At 36.9% G+C, this 17847-nt stretch overlaps 3 protein-coding genes across 5 annotated transcripts; all 3 read right to left on the bottom strand.

Moving 5' to 3' along the window:
* Positions 1-579: 579 nt before the first annotated feature.
* LOC131553093 (tubulin beta chain) lies at positions 580-1804 on the bottom strand. Its single transcript, XM_058797479.1, has one exon. The coding sequence runs from the start codon at positions 1622-1624 to the stop codon at positions 725-727; it is 900 nt and encodes a 299-aa protein (XP_058653462.1). The 5' UTR covers positions 1625-1804; the 3' UTR covers positions 580-724.
* A 130-nt stretch (positions 1805-1934) lies between these two features.
* LOC131553094 (tubulin beta-4B chain-like) lies at positions 1935-3419 on the bottom strand. The gene is made up of 3 exons (XM_058797480.1): positions 3261-3419; positions 2201-2309; positions 1935-2098 (listed from the first exon to the last, which is right to left on the bottom strand). The coding sequence occupies exons 1-3, from the start codon at positions 3315-3317 to the stop codon at positions 1950-1952; spliced, it is 315 nt and encodes a 104-aa protein (XP_058653463.1). The 5' UTR covers positions 3318-3419; the 3' UTR covers positions 1935-1949.
* A 629-nt stretch (positions 3420-4048) lies between these two features.
* Positions 4049-16837, bottom strand: aup1 (AUP1 lipid droplet regulating VLDL assembly factor). Of its 3 annotated transcripts, none has more exons than XM_058797477.1 (12): positions 16642-16837; positions 15885-16022; positions 15196-15346; positions 13522-13712; positions 11741-11813; positions 8643-8716; positions 8141-8207; positions 6974-7079; positions 6705-6848; positions 5323-5474; positions 4782-4870; positions 4049-4557 (listed from the first exon to the last, which is right to left on the bottom strand). In XM_058797477.1, the coding sequence occupies exons 1-12, from the start codon at positions 16680-16682 to the stop codon at positions 4512-4514; spliced, it is 1272 nt and encodes a 423-aa protein (XP_058653460.1). In that variant the 5' UTR covers positions 16683-16837; the 3' UTR covers positions 4049-4511. The 3 variants fall into 3 exon arrangements, with proteins under 3 accessions (XP_058653460.1, XP_058653458.1, XP_058653461.1); XM_058797475.1 differs by having other exon boundaries at positions 6956-7079; XM_058797478.1 differs by lacking the exon at positions 16642-16837 and adding an exon at positions 16592-16629 and having other exon boundaries at positions 6956-7079.
* Positions 16838-17847: the final 1010 nt, after the last annotated feature.

Genomic DNA, 17847 nt, shown 5'->3' on the forward strand with positions numbered 1-17847 from the left:
TGCCAAGAAAATCTTTAAATTTTCCAGTCATACATAAATGAAAAGTAATTCCCAAAAGTCATCGATTCAGAATCAAACTTATGCACTTACAAGACTGAGAGGATTTTCCACATGAATCCAGTTCATGTCATAAACGTACTTCTGAATATTTAGAACCAATTAGTTACAGGAGACTCAAAAAAAAAAAAACCCATTTTAACTAGTCGCATAATCTTAAATTAGAGGGGTCCAATCCTATTCCTAAAGACCTACCTTCCTGCAAAGTTCAGCTCCAACCCTGATCAAACATACTAATTAGGATCTGAAAGCATGTTTGGTCAGGGTTGGAACCAAACTCTGCAGGTAGGCAGATCTCCAGGACCAGGATTGGGCACCAGTCTTAAATCTACAAGTTACAACTAGAAAAATGGTTCATACCTGGGCTGCGTTTCCCAAAAGCATTGGAAGCCTACGTTTTACCTTACGATGCTTTTGGGAAAGGCAGCCCTGACCATTTGAGGCTCAGCTTTTTGATTTATAAAATTCTTCATCCATTTTCACTTAAGATCTTCCTTTGAATAGAAAACGCTTGTAAATCAATCAGGTTCTTATATTCGTTTTATTAACATTAACACAAAAAGGTACAACTGAAGGTTTTAAGTGACAGGAAATGCAGTAAGAAAAAACAAAAACAAACCATGTGACAAGACTTGAAAAAGGAAAAAGACACAACAGAATGGTCATCTTAAGCAAGCTCCTCTTCGCCCTCCTCCTCAAACTCTCCTTCCTCCTCAGCAGTGGCATCCTGGTACTGCTGGTACTCGGACACCAGGTCGTTCATGTTGCTCTCAGCCTCGGTGAACTCCATCTCGTCCATGCCCTCTCCGGTGTACCAATGCAGGAAAGCCTTGCGCCTGAACATGGCCGTGAACTGCTCGGAGATTCTCTTGAACAGCTCCTGGATGGCAGTGCTGTTGCCAATGAAGGTGGCGGCCATTTTGAGCCCACGAGGTGGAATGTCGCAGACAGCGGTCTTGACGTTGTTGGGGATCCATTCGACGAAGTAGCTGCTGTTCTTGTTCTGAACGTTGAGCATCTGCTCATCCACCTCCTTCATGGACATGCGGCCACGGAAGACGGCAGCAACGGTCAGGTAGCGGCCGTGACGGGGGTCACAGGCAGCCATCATGTTCTTGGCGTCGAACATCTGCTGGGTGAGTTCAGGAACAGTCAGTGCGCGGTACTGCTGGCTGCCCCTGCTGGTCAGAGGAGCGAAGCCGGGCATGAAGAAGTGCAGACGAGGGAAGGGCACCATGTTCACCGCCAGTTTACGGAGATCTGCGTTCAACTGGCCAGGGAACCTCAAGCATGTGGTGACGCCGCTCATGGTGGCGGAGACGAGGTGGTTGAGGTCACCGTATGTGGGTGTTGTGAGTTTGAGAGTGCGGAAGCAGATGTCGTAAAGGGCTTCGTTGTCAATGCAGTAGGTTTCGTCTGTGTTTTCCACCAACTGATGGACAGACAGTGTGGCGTTGTAGGGCTCAACCACTGTGTCGGAGACTTTAGGAGAGGGCACCACGCTGAAGGTATTCATGATACGGTCAGGATACTCCTCACGGATTTTGCTAATGAGGAGGGTGCCCATACCGGACCCTGTGCCTCCACCCAAGGAGTGAGTGAGCTGGAAGCCCTGCAGACAGTCACAGCTCTCCGCCTCTTTCCGAACCACATCCAAAACTGAGTCAACCAGCTCAGCTCCTTCTGTGTAGTGGCCTTAGCCCAGTTGTTTCCAGCACCACTCTGGCCTACCAACAACAAAAAAAATGGTTGGGAGTTTAGTTACATCTATGCAAAAGGGAACACGATCCATATCAGGTCAAAATCTGCCATTCAAATTTTGTTTTGAGCCAGTGCGGGATCAATTCTTTCCAAATCAATTGTCCCAATATGCCCCAATAAACAGTTGACAGTCAGTCAAACGCCACTTTTGGGTGCATATTATAACTTACCAAAACAAAGTTATCTGGTCTGAAGATCTGACCAAATGGACCGGACCTCACGGAGTCCATTGTACCGGGCTCCAAATCCACCAGCACAGCACGTGGAACGTACTTTCCACCTGGAGACAAAGAGCAGAATTTTAGGTCAAACCATGTTGTAATGTGCATGTGCAAGTTGTCATGTGAAATAACCTTACAAAAGGCATTGGATTTCTGCTCACCTGAGGCTTCATTATAATAAACATTAATTCTGTCCAGCTGAAGGTCACTGTCGCCATGGTAACTGCCTGTTGGGTCAATTCCATGCTCGTCACTAATGACTTCCCAGAACTGAAACAAGAAGGATTCAGAAGTAGGAACAAGATAGTTTAGATTTAAAGCGTTTTTGAACCTTGGACAAAAATATTAAAAATGGAACTACATTTATAAAAAAAAAAAAAAAAAAAAAGCCTAATCCAATATCGAATGGCCAGCGCTTCCCAGACTTGTAAAATGGAGTTTGCCAAGTCACCGGGGCCATTTTACATCACCCAGCAGCTTAAAGATACAGCGCAGGCATAGTACCACTGATGTCGCGAATATTAGCTTCGTTATTGCTCAACGGTACAGTTAATCAAATCCTGTCTCTGCATGGGTTCAGAACGGTATCTGCGTAATATTAGCGTTCCCGCACTTTTCCATTAGCCGAACCAGATACAACCGGCCACATTACAACAAGCGATTCTTCCAAGTGAATCGACTCGTTTGAACGGTTTGTGATTCGCTTGCTTCACCATTCGCTACAGTCGGGTGACATCAGTGGAGGAGCGAAAACGAGCAATTCGGCTCTACCAAATCATCAAAAAGAACCGATTCGCTTGCGTATCTGATATTATGTCGGTCCGTCGCGGCCAACACCCTAAAACTAACGCATTGTTTCATCATTACTTCATTCAAACCGCTCTGACTTTTCATAAGACATACGTCCTTTAAAAAACAAAAACAAAAAAACAAGTCCGTTTTGGGCAATATTTAGCAGAGAAATCAAAATAAAATCTTATTTAAAAACTTGTTGCGTGTGAGATTAATCCAGGACCATATTTAGATCGGAGTAGCTTTTAATGGTGAAATTTAAAAATCATAACCAGAATCGAAGTCAGCATAGTGTAGAAAACATATGTTTAAGAAAATTCGCTTAAACTAGAACAAATTGCTGTTCTAAACGCCGCGGATTAGTTATTTTTAACCTCCAATTGTATTAATAGACTACGATTAAAAATATTTATTTTGTTCAGTTCTTACCTTAGCACCAATCTGGTTGCCGCACTGTCCAGCCTGTAAATGCACAATCTCCCTCATTGTTGATTATTTTCTTGCTTAACACAATATGTGACTGAAACAAACGCCTTCTAACTCAAAACCCTCGACAATGAGATCATAAAATGAGATGTGCTCCTACTTATTCAGTCTGGATAAATCGCCTACATTTCCTTCATTCTCATTGGTTGCTGTACGCCCTCTCCTGCATTCTGATTGGCTCTCTTGTGTGCTCATTGTTATGATTGGTTCGTACAGGCGCTGACAGGCTTTACGGCCATTGGCTGGAAGCGCTGTTATAACGGCTGTCGACGTTCAAAACGCTTCTCTAAAAAAAAATCAAATGGTTTCGTGATATAGGAGGGGCTGCAGGGATATTTTCCAACACGTATTTGCTTGTAAACACCTAAATCAGGACTGATGCCATTTTGACAGTTTAACCTTACTATTTGCTCCTCATTCACCACATTGACAAAGTAAAGATAGTTCATTTATTTGGCAGCAATAAAGAAATAAAAATCGCTAATAGGTTTAAAGCTCATCTATGAAGCTTGTGTAAATGTGTAAACGAAGCTGACCATAGACAGTACAGTCAATGGGCATTTAGTGTTGTGTATACGGGTGTTCTGAAAATAAATCTTTCCAAAAAGTGTTTTAAAGATTAGACAAGTTAAATGCCCGGTTTATGCCCAGAACATCCATCCCTCACAACCACATTTTCATTGAGGAAAAAATAAATTAAAAAAATTGCATCAATAAGATGTATTAACAGACACAATGAGAACAATCTTTGCATTTCTATATGATTTTTAATATCTTTAAAAGCTGATATTGCATCAACATGTATCCTTGACAACATAATGAACCTCAAGTTGTGTTTTAGCTCACTGTCATATGTTTCTGATCCCCTATTCTCTACCCAAGGACCTTATAAAAATAATATGAAGTGTGCCAAGGTCACTGGGTCTTAATACAAATTGTTTACCAAAATAATTGTTTTCTGTTGCAGAGAGAAATAATAAAAAGACATGCATGATTGCCATGCAAGAAGATTTACAAAGAAACAAAAACAAGAAAGGAAAAAAAAAAAAAAATCCAGTCTTCTCTCAGCATGTTTGGTGAACTCGTGTTGTTTCATTTCGGGGTCAGCTCTATAATTTTTCCTTTGTCTATGTGGATTTTGTGTTATGCAGCTGTCTTTCCTAAACAATCCCTCAGGTGTGTCTTTATCCACGGTCATAGATCGTCCTGTTTGTTCAGTCCATGTTTTTCAATGTATCGTCTGTGGGTGGGGTGAATAGAAAATAAAGAATCAGGTTACTCAATTCAACAAATAAAAATGGAGTGCAACATACCTTTATTATACAAAAACACTAGTGGATACTGGCATACAATGGATTTCAGGCACAAAGATTTTCAAGCACAATGCCACTGTGTGCTAAACATTTCAGATGTCTAAAATGCAACACGTTTTAAGTATTATTTCAAGGATTTTAAAACAATTACCTTCTTGCATATTCGTATAAGGCTTCTTTTCTTTCATGTAGAGACATGTGTCTGTCTATGGGTGTTCTCCCAAAAGATTTGGCAGCTGGCTGTTGATGAATACACAGACATATTTATATAAATATTCTGTCAGACTATTTATAGGTAAATTCACTAATATAGGCCATGCGAGGCCGCCACCATTGTGCAATTCGTACAGGAAAAGACACTTTCCCCCGGTTTCACAGACAAGGCTTAAGCCTAGTCCTAGACTAAAATGTAAGTCTGAGCTGTTTCAAATGAAAGAAACTTGCACTGACTGATCTTAAAATATATCAGTGCCTTTGTTTGGTCTCAAGATGCATACAAGTAACGTTTTTTCTAAGGCACGTTTATAAAAATTACTTAAATGTCCTAATTGAACTATGGCCTAATCCTGGTTTAGGCTAAGCCCGGTCTATGAAACTATGGGGTGACCATAGTCATAGCCCTAAGGGCTTTGATTAAAGTTCATCTTACTCCTGCATTTTTTTTCAATGGTTGATGTGAGGGTCAGATGTACCTTCAAATTGGGTGTGGATGCTGTTACAGACGGAGTGGAAGAAGCTGCTTGTTTAGCTGGACCTGAAGGTGTGTCCACAGCCGCCTCCGAGCTGAACTGGTCAGTACTCTCCAGCAGGTTGGTTATGGTTGTGTCCACACAGTTGGTCTGCACTGTACAGAGACAATATCAAGGGGTTACTTAACCAAATCCATACTGGCTGAAACTGCACTTGCTTAAACCCAAGGAACCAGCTTTGCATTAGTATGTGTATGCGGAAGCCACTGAAGTGTATAACGGCACATATGCTTTTTAAAGCAAATTAAGCTAGCCTGAATTAAAGGAATAGTTCATCCAAAAATGTTGCTGAATATTTACTCACCCTCAGGCCACCCAAGATGAAGATGAGTTTGCTTCATCATCAAAACAGATTAGGAAAAATATATCATTATTTTACTTGCTCACCAATTGATCCTCTGTAGTGAATGAGTGCCGTCAGACGGTTTAAAGTTGAAACATCTTAATTAAGAATTTGTTTCTTGCAAACATGCAGTTTTTCCATTCACAAGATGGGCAGATGTTGCAGAATTGCAGATGGCAATTCTCAAATTGGCCAGATGTATTTGTCCGTTAAAGCAAGAAGTGAAAGAGAAACTTAATTCGGTGTTCGCATGTTGTCTAAGACGCGCCTCGCTGTTTGCGCACTTTACAAACAAAACATTTGCGAATAAAGCATCGTTTCCAACCAGTGAGTTGAAGAGAACAAAATCGTCACTTCTTCAATCGTCATGAAGAAAAATTTAATTTGCTTAAGTATAGTAGAAGGCACTGCATATAATATTTTTTGTATACAATAAATTAAGAGCTTCAGAGCGCACAGATGAAACGCGGTCATGTTCTCTTATTTTCGGAGCCTGCTGTTTAGGAATGCAGTTCTGGGAGTTTATTGTAATGAAACACTTTGACGAGACTTTGCTCAAGCATTTTAGAATGACAAAACCAGCATTTCAGATGCTGTGAAATGAGATTGGTCTGTTTGGTTGGTCCAGTTTTATGCTGTCCCATCGCAAAGTCACAACTTTTTTGATGCGCATTAAGGAATTTATTTGGTATAAGTGTTCCCATCGCTACTATGCGCATGTTTTCTTGTTTTCTAGCGTTTTTTAATGAGATTTGCCAAAATGCGCATAAAAATAGATGGCTGGAAACATAGCTAGTGCCAAATCCATCAACTGTCCTGAACGTCTTTCACGCTGGTCCCAGGCCATCGGGCAGTCCTTATTGTCAAGCCCTGTCTTGGATAGCCTGAGAGTGAGTACATTTTTAGCAAATTTTCATTATTGGGTAATTTACTCCTAATAATAATTCATGTTAATGCAAAGCATTATGGGAGAATGACATACACAAGTCTCTGGTGATGACCGATAACGGGACGTCAGGCAGCACCTCTTTCACCTGCTGCGCCATACGTGCTACTCGTGAGTCTTCAGCTCCTGCATTTGTGCCCAGGAAACCCTGGGCCACTGTGCGAGGTCTGGCACCCAAATCTGAAGTAGAAAATATAGTTTCATGTTACGCTACAAGCCAAAATACATCTACTATATAGATTCAGTGATCTAAATAATGGATATATACATCATAATTTCTTTCTCACCATTGAATCCGTTCTTACTTGAATGTGCAGTCTGAGCGGCAGTGTGTCTTTTCCTTTTGATCTGCTCGGCTTTGTCGGCTTTAGTGATCTGTGTGGAGACCACGCCCAGCTTGGTGGCCAGCAGCTGACAGAGGGACACAATGGACATTACATCAAACAACACACCAAAACAAGTCAAAGCTTTGAACTGGACAAGATATAGACCTGAAGGTTAGGCAGATCAAAAGCTGTGTCAGTGGACAATAAGATAATGGTTTGTTTGAACATGTTCTTAATGGTAATTCAACCAAGTATGACATTACTGGAAAATAGCTTCTAATCCATTTAATTTCAAGGCACTTCAGAAAGAGTCTATTGCTACAGAAGCATGACTCACACAGATTTTTGAACAGGCTATAAGCAGAGGATCAGTAAATGCATTTACGTGCATTTCAAATGTTTCAGTAGGACAAATGCAATAATTTTTGTAAGAACGATTTTGTCCAACCGAAATCACACCAGTCTGTTTTTTGTAAAAATCGGACTAACAGACCTACACTACCATTCAAAAGTTTATTTATGCTCACCAAGGCTGCATTTATTTGAAGAAAAAAACAAAAAAACAGTAAAAACAGTAATACTGTGAAATATTTTTTATAATGTAAAACAAAAGTTTTGAATTTGAATGTATTTTACATTTTCTTGAATTTTAATGCCATTTACTCCTGTGGTGTCAAAGCTGAATTTTCAGCATAATTATTCAAGTCTTCAGTGTCACATAATCCTTCAAAAATCATTCTAATATGCTGATGTGCTGCTCAAGAAACATTTCTTATTATTATCATTGTGTAATAGGGAATGTGTGTAATATTTATTTACAGCAATTATTTGAAATAGAAATCTTTTGTACATTATAGATGTATTTAATGACACTTTTGATCAATTTAATGCATTCTTGATTGAGGTAAAAAAAATACCTAAAAACTTTTGAATGATAGTGTAGGTAATATGATGGTAGCTTGGCTTCGTCCAGCATTTATACATGTTAATCAGACTAAAACTGGCCTTGACTAAAATCACTGCACATTGCAACACTTTTTTGTTTAATAACAAAAACAACCAAGGCAAACTGCCACCATTCAACATCTGATGGAGAAAAAAAATACACAGAATGCAACAAAAAAAATAGAAAGAAAAGAGTTTTACCTCTTGTACTTTGCTGGCAAATTCTTGATGGGATTCACCATCTTCTTCAGACATTGGTGGAAGCCATCTGGTTGAGAGCATTTCAAAACAATTACACCTTACAGTTTTGTACAGAGATCTATTCAGATAGACGCAATGCTTCTGATTCTTCCTTTATTCACTCAACATTTACAACATTAAACATTAGTATCTATTTTTAAACGTCAACATTATATAAAACAAAATATTTACAATAGTGTGAAATTATTTACTAACCAAATATTCAAAAGGGACAGTAATGAAGTTAATATATTTACCAACAGGCAAGTATGCACAAAGATTTAGGACTAAAACTGAAACTGTCAATCTTATAAGCTGCATGCCTAAGGCTCAAGAGGCTATTAAATACTAAAAAGCTTAATTATTGTCGTATTACCAGTGCTGGCCTGTCGAGAGCAGCAATAGAGGATTGTACATTTAAAATACTGCCACTGGACAAAGGAAAGACTGTAATACGTAGTACCTTACATGGTACACTGTGAACGGTACAAAAAAGGTCCACAGCAACTCTGTCAGCCATGAGGATTCTGGTGTGTTCTGAAAAAAAAAAAGAAACCAAGAAAGACCTTTTATATCATCCCAGATGTTAGTGTTTAACAGAACACAGTTACGTGCTTGTTGATGATTTGACACTTATTATACAGTATACTCATACTTTAACTTTCACAATGCAAATCTCCCTTTCCATTTGATAGAGATCATTTACAGAGCTTCAAAACCAGGTCATTCAGAAACTATTTGGGAATTACCATCACAACCATAAGCACATTAACATATGACCGAATCATTTACATAAAACACTTATATACAGCTTTGAGCAAAACGCCCCATCCCATCCTGAATGACAGTGCGAACTGCACCAGCTGTTTTCACATGCAAACAGGTAAGCAAATCGTAACAGTTCATCTACATATATAAGACTTAAAGATACAGTGTGTCTAACCTCTAAAGAGCCAAACAAGTTGAAAATGGTCAGTCAAAACTAAAATAAGGAATATCTTCGATGCAAGAAAGCCTGTTAGCAAATAAAAAGCTAAAAATTTTAGAATATGACTACTGTTGTACTATACAATAACATAAAAACCAAGCGGTGACATGACAAACAAAACCAATCAAAAGACTTTGATCAGGCAATTAATTTTTCCAGTTTAACTGTATTAAAAATATTTAATGCACTTAAATAAGCTAGGCCACCCTACTCACAACTGCTGCTTCTGTGTCTTTTTTCTTGCATTTATTTAAACCCAGAACATCTTTACAACCACCTCAAACGGGAGAGTTTTCAGTAGAGATCGACCGATATATCAATTTACTGATATTTTCCCGATATTTACCCATAATCGGATATCGGTTTTGTAGTATCGGATTCACAGATAAATGCCGCCATTTTGGGGGTGTTTTGAGAATTGTGCGCAGGATCGCCAGTGCAGCGCGTCTGAGGGGAGATGAGACAACAACGGCGTGCAGGTAGCCTGCTTGATTTTCTGCAGTTAGTAAACGTTATTTAACATAACAGCCATTAATGCACAAATGAGATGCATTACATAAATGCCTGCTATTCAGTTTATGCAGCTTGGCTCTATGAAATAGAGAACTCACGGAGTCACATAAAATAATCTGTCAGTCTGTCCCAATAAAGATGTAACTTTGCACGAATTAAATAATATGCAGCCATGAATGAGCACATGTTGGAAATAAAAGTGCTGAATTTAATTCTCTCTCTTTTGTATATGCTCATCATTAGTCTCGTGAAGCTGCTTTCATATTGCTGTTCACTCAGTGGGTTGATGCTCAGGAAATGCTCCAGCACGGCCACCGCATGTAACTTTTAACAGGATTCACTTGTTTAAAACATTATATCAATACCTAAATTATATCAATTCTATGGAAATTAATTATTTATTATCTCCGCAAGCGATCGCAGTTTGAGTATAGTTCTGTGTAAATGCATAGATAAACCGCACTGTCAGCAGGCATTTCATAATCTAGAATGACAAAAACATTAGTAATTCTGATATAACTTACCAGTTGAGAAATGCAATAGAATACAATGTTTTGTGTTATATTTCAATATTCCAGAGAATATTATTCAGTGAATTAATATTATCCAGTGAATTATTCTTCACTCTTTAGCCTATTAAATATCTTATGAACCTAAAACTGTAGCTTAAAATGAAGTTATGACTCCTGTCCTTTATTTATTTTCTCCATTTGAAAACATTAGTCATTCTACATTTATTTAGCTTATTATTAATATCAGTGTTGCCACTGATGCTTTTTTATAAATACAATGTTTTTATTGTTGTAATATGGACTTACTTCACTCAGTCATTTATTTACTTTATAACAGTAAATAAATATCGGTTCTGCTTATCGGTTATCGGGCACATAAACATGCAAATAATTGGTATCGGTTTATATATATATATATATATATAAATAAATAAAAATTAATATCGGTCGATCACTACTTTTCAGACACGCACTCTACTTCGCCTCAGCGCAAGGCAAACGTAGTACACTTGAACCCATCTTTCATACACTAGTACACTCAAGTGTACTACAAGTGGTAGCTAAATACATTTTTGAAATACAAAGATAGTATGTTAAAAGTGCATTTTAGTTCATATTCATGGCGTCTCAAAATAGCACAGTTGAGTACACTTAGATGATCTTAAGTTGACCTTAAGAAGTACTACAGGATAATTTTTAGTATATTAAGTACAAAAATTAGTGCGTGAAAATAGAGCACTTTAAGTACATTGTGGAAGTGTACTTGTTTTTCACCTGGGAATATAGAAAATATACTGTCTTTATGTTGTTTCTACATTAATTTGAAGATTGAGTATGAAATTATCGCAATATAAAATTATATTTAAAAACTTTAACATTAGGTGGGATTAATCGCGATTCATTTCAGAAAAAAAATAAAAAAATTTTAATCGATTGCCAGCACTAAAACTATATAAAAATATAACAAAAATAATAATATAAAAAAATGTAAATGTAGGAAAAAGTGTAGGCATGTAACAAGAGAAACCAAGTATCTTCCAAAATAATATGTTACACATGGATTGTAAAGATACTCCAATGTTCACCCAAAAATAAATAAACCCATTCTGCAATGTTGTAATGGGAGCAAAAGGTCACTGAGATTTGACAGTCCTTCTTTCTATTGCACTGTGAATCACTTATTATCAGTGCTGCTATAAATATCCCCCTGATGAGGCACACTCTTACAAAGACCCTCTTGTATGCTTTAACAGGAACTTGAGGATGAAAAAAGATATGGAAACTCTAGACACGATTGTTCAGTCACATTTAAATGCCTGGGTGGATGGTTTTACAGCGAAGCGATTTACAGAAATGACAAGAGCAGCAATGACATAAAACCTAGCTCGGATTTCATACACATTCAGAACAATCAGTTTTTTTTGTTGTAATGTTTGTTGTAATTTAAAAGGGTTACAAGAAAAATACCTGGCAACCACAAGGGCCACATCAATAATGACCAATCATTTGACAACAGTGGATTACAAAAGAGGTTTTGAATGTAATTACCACAGCTACGAAAGGCCTCTTCACCAGCAATGCCACAGGCTGGATGGTGTCAGATACAGCAAAAGGCCAAGAGCTGAGGAGAGAGTAGAAGTTGGTCTTTTAAAAATGGCATCTTTCTTAAAGAGAAAGGAACTGTTGTCATCTAAAAGCTAATGGCAAAGGGGATGTCAGCTGATTTACAGGCAGTAAAGGCTAAACCCGAGGCTTAGACCCTTCAAGGAAGCTTAGAGAGGACCTGGCAACCCTCCCAGAACAGATCCACATTTAATCACCTCAGCATTAAAGCGGCCCTTACTTACCAAATATTATTTATATCAGGCACCTGATTGTCTATACAGAGTGGTCACATTTAAAACCAGATGAGATATGACAAACAGTATTCAGGGTATTTTTACACTATAAATGAATGACTGATTGGTTAAATGAATGACTTGTTTGATATCTTTTAATAATATTACTGTTACATATAGTAAGTGAAACATTTAAAAAGACAGTTCAAATAGTCTATTAGTACATTATACACACACACACACACGCACGCACATAATATATATATTAGGGGTGTAACGGTTCACAAAATTCACAGTTCGGTTCGATACAACACAGTAGTGTCACAATTCGGTACGTTTTCGATATGGGGGGCGGGGTAATTGGTTACATCTCAATGTTGGAAATATTTCTGTTTTAAACCATGAAGGCAAGCCAATGGATATCACACAAGCAACGTGTAAACTTTGCGCAAGAGTTATTGAACGTCTTAATCTCAGTCAATTCACTATGCAAAAAGTGAAAGTAAAAACGGAACGACAGGTGGAGCTTTCGGCATCTGACGCCGCATATTCTCTCAGAGACGATGAGAGGCCAATTTACTTCAACATGTGCTGATAACGGTATAGCTAACTGTTTTAATTTATTCCCTTAATATTTCTCTTGTGGCCCATAGTGAAAAAAAAAAAAGAAGAAACATATTTCGTGTTAAACAGGTTGTTTTTGAAAGTCGGGCTTGAAATAGGCCTAAAGCTTTTTATTTAATTGATTTTTATTGATGACTGCAGTGTTAATATTTTAATTATAGGCCTATAATTCATTGTACAATAGACCTGTTTTAAAAGACCTTTTTAAAAAACATTTTAATTGAGAAGTAGCCCAAATAGCCTCGTCTTTTGTTATCCTCGCAACGCGTCACGTTATGGGGTAATTATTGCGGGCCAAATTAATTGTAATTTTAATTTAATAATAAAAGTAACTTCATAATAATAATAGGCCTAATAAAAATAAGAATGTAACAGGCCTACATTAACTGGAAATGCCAAATCCTCTTAAAATTGCCAATAATTGATGTTTTCGACAATATCTCTGGCTATCATTGATACAAGATAATCTTTCGACGCACCCCAGCAAGGGGAGGTTATCAAGGGCCAGACAGCACGTTGCCTGTTACGCCGTTTGGGCTGCCTTGTTGAGTGCATTGGCACTGAGAACATTATATTTCACACACTTTAAGCTCTTATTTTCCAAACGTAATAGGATTAGTCCAACGTATCGTTTGGTTTGTAATGCGTACCGAACTGAAAGCCTTGTACCGAACAGTTCAATACAAATACGTATATATATCAATTAGCTACTTGATTGCTTGTAATCTATTAAATGAACTATAAAGCATCAAGTTAGGATATAAACATTATGAAGCTGCTTTAAAAGCTGAAAAAAACACTTAAATTAATTTGCCAATAGTCAAAAGTAAAAAAATATTTGTTGGCAGCTGTGTGATGTTGGAGTACCTGAACTTGAGGAGGCCGTTTCGGCCGTTGGTGGTGTCCTCCTCTGGAAAAAGCAGGAGGGGTAACGCGGCAGGAGATGAGCAATACCTGCGGAGGGTCTCCGTCAGCTCTGCCCTGCTCTGTACACCCTGACCCAGCTCCATAAAACCCCTCGCCCAGCACAGGAACCCCACAGGGCCCTCCAGCAGTGGCTAAACACAAAGAGACAGACAGGAAAACATGGTTACACGTAGCTTATTAGCTATAGCATGATGTTAGTAATGAAGTCCACAGTAATGAAATGTGTAAAATAAATACATAGGGCTATATAGTCGTATTCTTTTATTATTGAAGCTGAATCAAGTAAGCAACATTGTTTGAAGGTAAACGTACATTTTAAAATACATCTGAGCAATGCATACACTACCATCTAAACGTTTGTGGTCAGGAAAAATATTTTGCAAATGTTATTAATTATGCTAATGTTTTGAAGTCTCTTTTGCTCACCAAGGCTGCATTTTATTTGATCAAAAATACAGTAAAATCTGTATGAAGAAGTAATGTTACAATTTAAAATAACTGTTTTCTATTTTAATATATTTTTAAAATGTAATTTTAATCCTGTGATGCAAAGCTGAATTTTTAGCATGATTATTTCAGTCTTCAGTGTCACATGACCCTTAATATGTTGAAAACAGTTGTGTTGCTTAATATTTTTGTGAAATCTGTGATACAGTTTTTCAGGATTCATTAAAGGGGTCATATGATGTGATTTGAAGTTTTCCTTTCTCTTTGATAGCTAGCCAATCAGAGCACGCCTCGCTTCTCAGAACGAAGAGCTTTGTAAAAAACTATGTGTTTCAGAAAGGCGGAGCATAGAGGAGCAACAATAATGTACAGTATGTGGAAAAAAATGTGTTTTTTTAACCTTAAACCACAAACGCATTGCACTACACCAAATTCACAAAATGATGTTCTTTTTAGCAATGTCATATGACCCCTTTAATGAATAGAAAGTACAAAAAAACAGCATTTATTTAAAATGGAAATCTTTTGTAACATTACAGATTTTGTCAGTTTTGATAAACTTAATGTGTCCTTGCAGAATAAAAATATTATGAAAAATATATATTTCTGAACCCAAACTTGAATGGTAGTAATAAACTAAATGTATGCCTATGCTGAGCATATAATGTAAATTTTAATAGTTGTGTACATGTCCAAATTGCATATTATGTATATTACATATGTATATTATATTTAAGTTCATAATAATTTAATGACTTAATACACTAACTGTGAATCTTTAATTTCATGTTTATTGTATTGTACAGTTATTTAAGTTATTTATGATCAAAACATACATTGAAAATATATAACACATTTATTTTATAACTAAAACCTAGACAGGAATTCAAGCATGACTTAAAGTTTAAGTATGAATTTAAGCTACTCCTGCTGCCCTGCAACCAAACAAAGTGAATCATTTGATGTAAGCAAACAGAGAGAACTAAACCTCATTCGGTGGCCTCTGGCCCAACATTAAGTCAGCACAGCTGCCAAAGGAGAAACAGACCTAATTGTGTGAGTAAACCAATCAAAGAACCAAAAGACACAGGGGTCAAGGGCAGAGCAGAGGAGGAGAAAAAGATTACATCATGCTGGGAAAACACTGAGATGCACATATACACTCACCGTGTTACAGGAGGTAAGAAGGTTGATAATATTGTGGTCGAAATGTGTAACGTGATTGCAGATGTAAAGTCGGGCAGTTTTGTCCCGCAAGCGTGGACTGTCCTGCCGGACATGGAGACCCAACACTGAACACATTATTCTCACTATGAACCTATAACAACAAAGACAAATATGTACCCAGCAATACTAAAAACACATCCACAAGCAAAAACTAAATCGGCCAAACCAAAAGTAACAAACATTAAATGTATTGGGAAAAGTTTGCAAGTTATTCACCATTTTTAAACACCTTTTAGCTTGTTCGAAGCTTAATTATATATCCTGTCTGTGATAAATTAAGTTTTAAAAGTAAAAAATAAAAATCTGCATTTGTGATAATATAAATCTGTGTGATAATTATATATGAATGCAGTTCAACAAAAAAAAAAAGCTTGAGAACGTCACATTGCAGCAGTGTTGTTATTGTAAACTAAAACTATCAAAAATTCAGGAATAAAAATAAACAGTAGATAAAAACTACAAAAGTATGACAACAACAACAAAAACCCTAAAAACTAAGGGAAAAAATACTTAAAGCTAAACAGAAATATTTTAAAACACTCAAAACTAATAAAGTAAAAAAGCACATAAAAATTGCTTTTGCTGTTCTGAATTTTACTATGTATTAACGCTCCAGTGTGGCATCTTACCTTCTGACAATACTGTCAGGTAGTGCACAACTCACTAGAAACACATGGACACCAATAAATATTCGCAGTAGCATCAAACACACACCAACAGGGGAGTAGAGCAACAACAACAGCAGGATGAAGCGATCATTTGGTAACCTGTGGAAATAGATGACAGGAATAGCAACAAGCTTCATGATCTATTTATGACAAGAGCCGTTTGCCAGAAACTAACATCCATCTCTCCATGTCAGAGACCCTACTAACCAGTGCTGTCATGAGTTACTCAAAGAGATCAGAAAGACAAACCTAAGAAACACGTGTTAGGGGGAAACCTCTTGGTTTTTGTGAGAAAATCAGCTAATATACGATCACGCATTATTATTTTTAATTACATCATTTTATGCAACAGGCCTTACTTTTGACATAAATAATCACAAATATTAAGACTATCTGTGTTATTATGCAACACATTTTAATAAAATATAAACACAGCCAGAATTTTTATACACTGCAACACCCTCATAAACCATATAGTACTATTCGAAACTGTTCGAATAACCTTTATGGCAAATATAGTGTATTAAATTACATAAGTGCCGAAAGAAAACATTCATTTACTATCCATTTTCATATGCATGTATCTGAAGATCATTCAACAGTCTCTAACAGACTTTGTACGCTTGTATTTTTGTGAGTTTGATGTTGAACATGCTACGGCTAATTACGTTAGCTCTGCAACTGTTATCATTTCAAGCTCGGAATGCGAGTAGGTTACCGCTGGAAGTCGAACATCTGCTCAATCCCCCGCGTTTCCATTATTTAAACTCTTTCTGGGATATTTTCAAAGGCTGCTGCATACTATTCTTCAGACTTTAACGGTAGGTGAGAGGGGAAGAGACGCTAGCTCGTTATTAGCCTGTGCTGTTATTCGCCATGTTGAGACGCTGCTGATGTTTCTAGATGGGGAACAAAGAACTTCACGAGAGATTAGACACTCCAAAGCTATTTCCGTGTTAGGTCACGTGCTTCGCAGTAGCGCATCTGATTGGCCCCTAGATGTTGAGGATTGGTTTACTGGATTTTACAAAAGAATTATATTACTCAGTATTTAATAATGCACACCGCCAAATAATAAATATAGGAGAAGTACAATTATCTACAAATACAGTTTAAAACAGCTATTGTTTGATACAGAACAAAGTGTTTTCATTAATACTACGAAACCGATATTTAATATAAATACTATAAATATTTATCTGTGTCTTATTTTGCAAAATATGTTTTATGTAAATACTGTTATGTATTAACCATTTCAGTTATAAGCCCTAGAGTAAAAGTTCAGCGTCCTCATTGCGCATTTGATAACTGCTACTAAATAGTGAAGAGTGGACGAGCTGGTAAGTATAGCTTCTATGTTCCTCTTGAGTTTTCAAAGGACAACTCACGTTTCATCTTCATCTTATTCATTTGCCTTTCTAGGCGCACTTTTTAGTTAAAGGCTGACATCTTGTGTTATGGAATATGAACTACGATACAGTCTGACAACCTTTAATAGCCTTCATTAAAATAACACTAAAAATACTTATTGAAAAATATGTATTGTTATAAGATAAACTTAGTACTTATGTAAGGTATTTTTTATTTATTTATTTTTTCCCCCCTTACAGACTAGGACTCTAGTATCGAAGTTTTTTATTATAAAAAACAAAAACAAAAAATAAAATAAAAGGGTGCGACTTATTAGCTCACAATTCTGGGTTTATCGCACAAATGTCACTTTTTAATTATTATTATTTTTATTGCAGTTCTGTCAGAAAAGTAAAAAAGAGTGAGATATGTAATATTGTAATACTGCTTAAAAAAAATCTTCCTGTGGGGGAAAAACACCTTTGCACTGTGTACAAAATTCTATAGGCTATTATTTTTGTAAGAAATTAATTTTGTGCAAGAAACACTTGCGGGTTTCAAACACTAGAGGGCA

The sequence above is a fragment of the Onychostoma macrolepis genome, chromosome 14 (genome assembly GCF_012432095.1).
Source record: "Onychostoma macrolepis isolate SWU-2019 chromosome 14, ASM1243209v1, whole genome shotgun sequence".
In the NCBI taxonomy this organism is placed as follows: domain Eukaryota; kingdom Metazoa; phylum Chordata; class Actinopteri; order Cypriniformes; family Cyprinidae; genus Onychostoma; species Onychostoma macrolepis.

Coding starts and splice junctions, on each gene's coding strand:
- LOC131553093 (XM_058797479.1), bottom strand. CDS start 1,624: ATGGGCACCCTCCTCATTAGCAAAATCCGTGAGGAGTATCCTGACCGT.
- LOC131553094 (XM_058797480.1), bottom strand. CDS start 3,317: ATGAGGGAGATTGTGCATTTACAGGCTGGACAGTGCGGCAACCAGATT. Junction 2,310..3,260: donor GCAACCAGATTGGTGCTAAG/GTAAGAACTGAA, acceptor TTCTTGTTTCAG/TTCTGGGAAGTCATTAGTGA. Junction 2,099..2,200: donor TTATTATAATGAAGCCTCAG/GTGAGCAGAAAT, acceptor CTTTGTCTCCAG/GTGGAAAGTACGTTCCACGT.
- aup1 (XM_058797475.1), bottom strand. CDS start 16,682: ATGGAAACGCGGGGGATTGAGCAGATGTTCGACTTCCAGCG. Junction 13,713..15,195: donor TTCTTACCTCCTGTAACACG/GTGAGTGTATAT, acceptor CTTTGTGTTTAG/CCACTGCTGGAGGGCCCTGT. Junction 7,080..8,140: donor TTGCCAGCAAAGTACAAGAG/GTAAAACTCTTT, acceptor TCCCTCTGTCAG/CTGCTGGCCACCAAGCTGGG.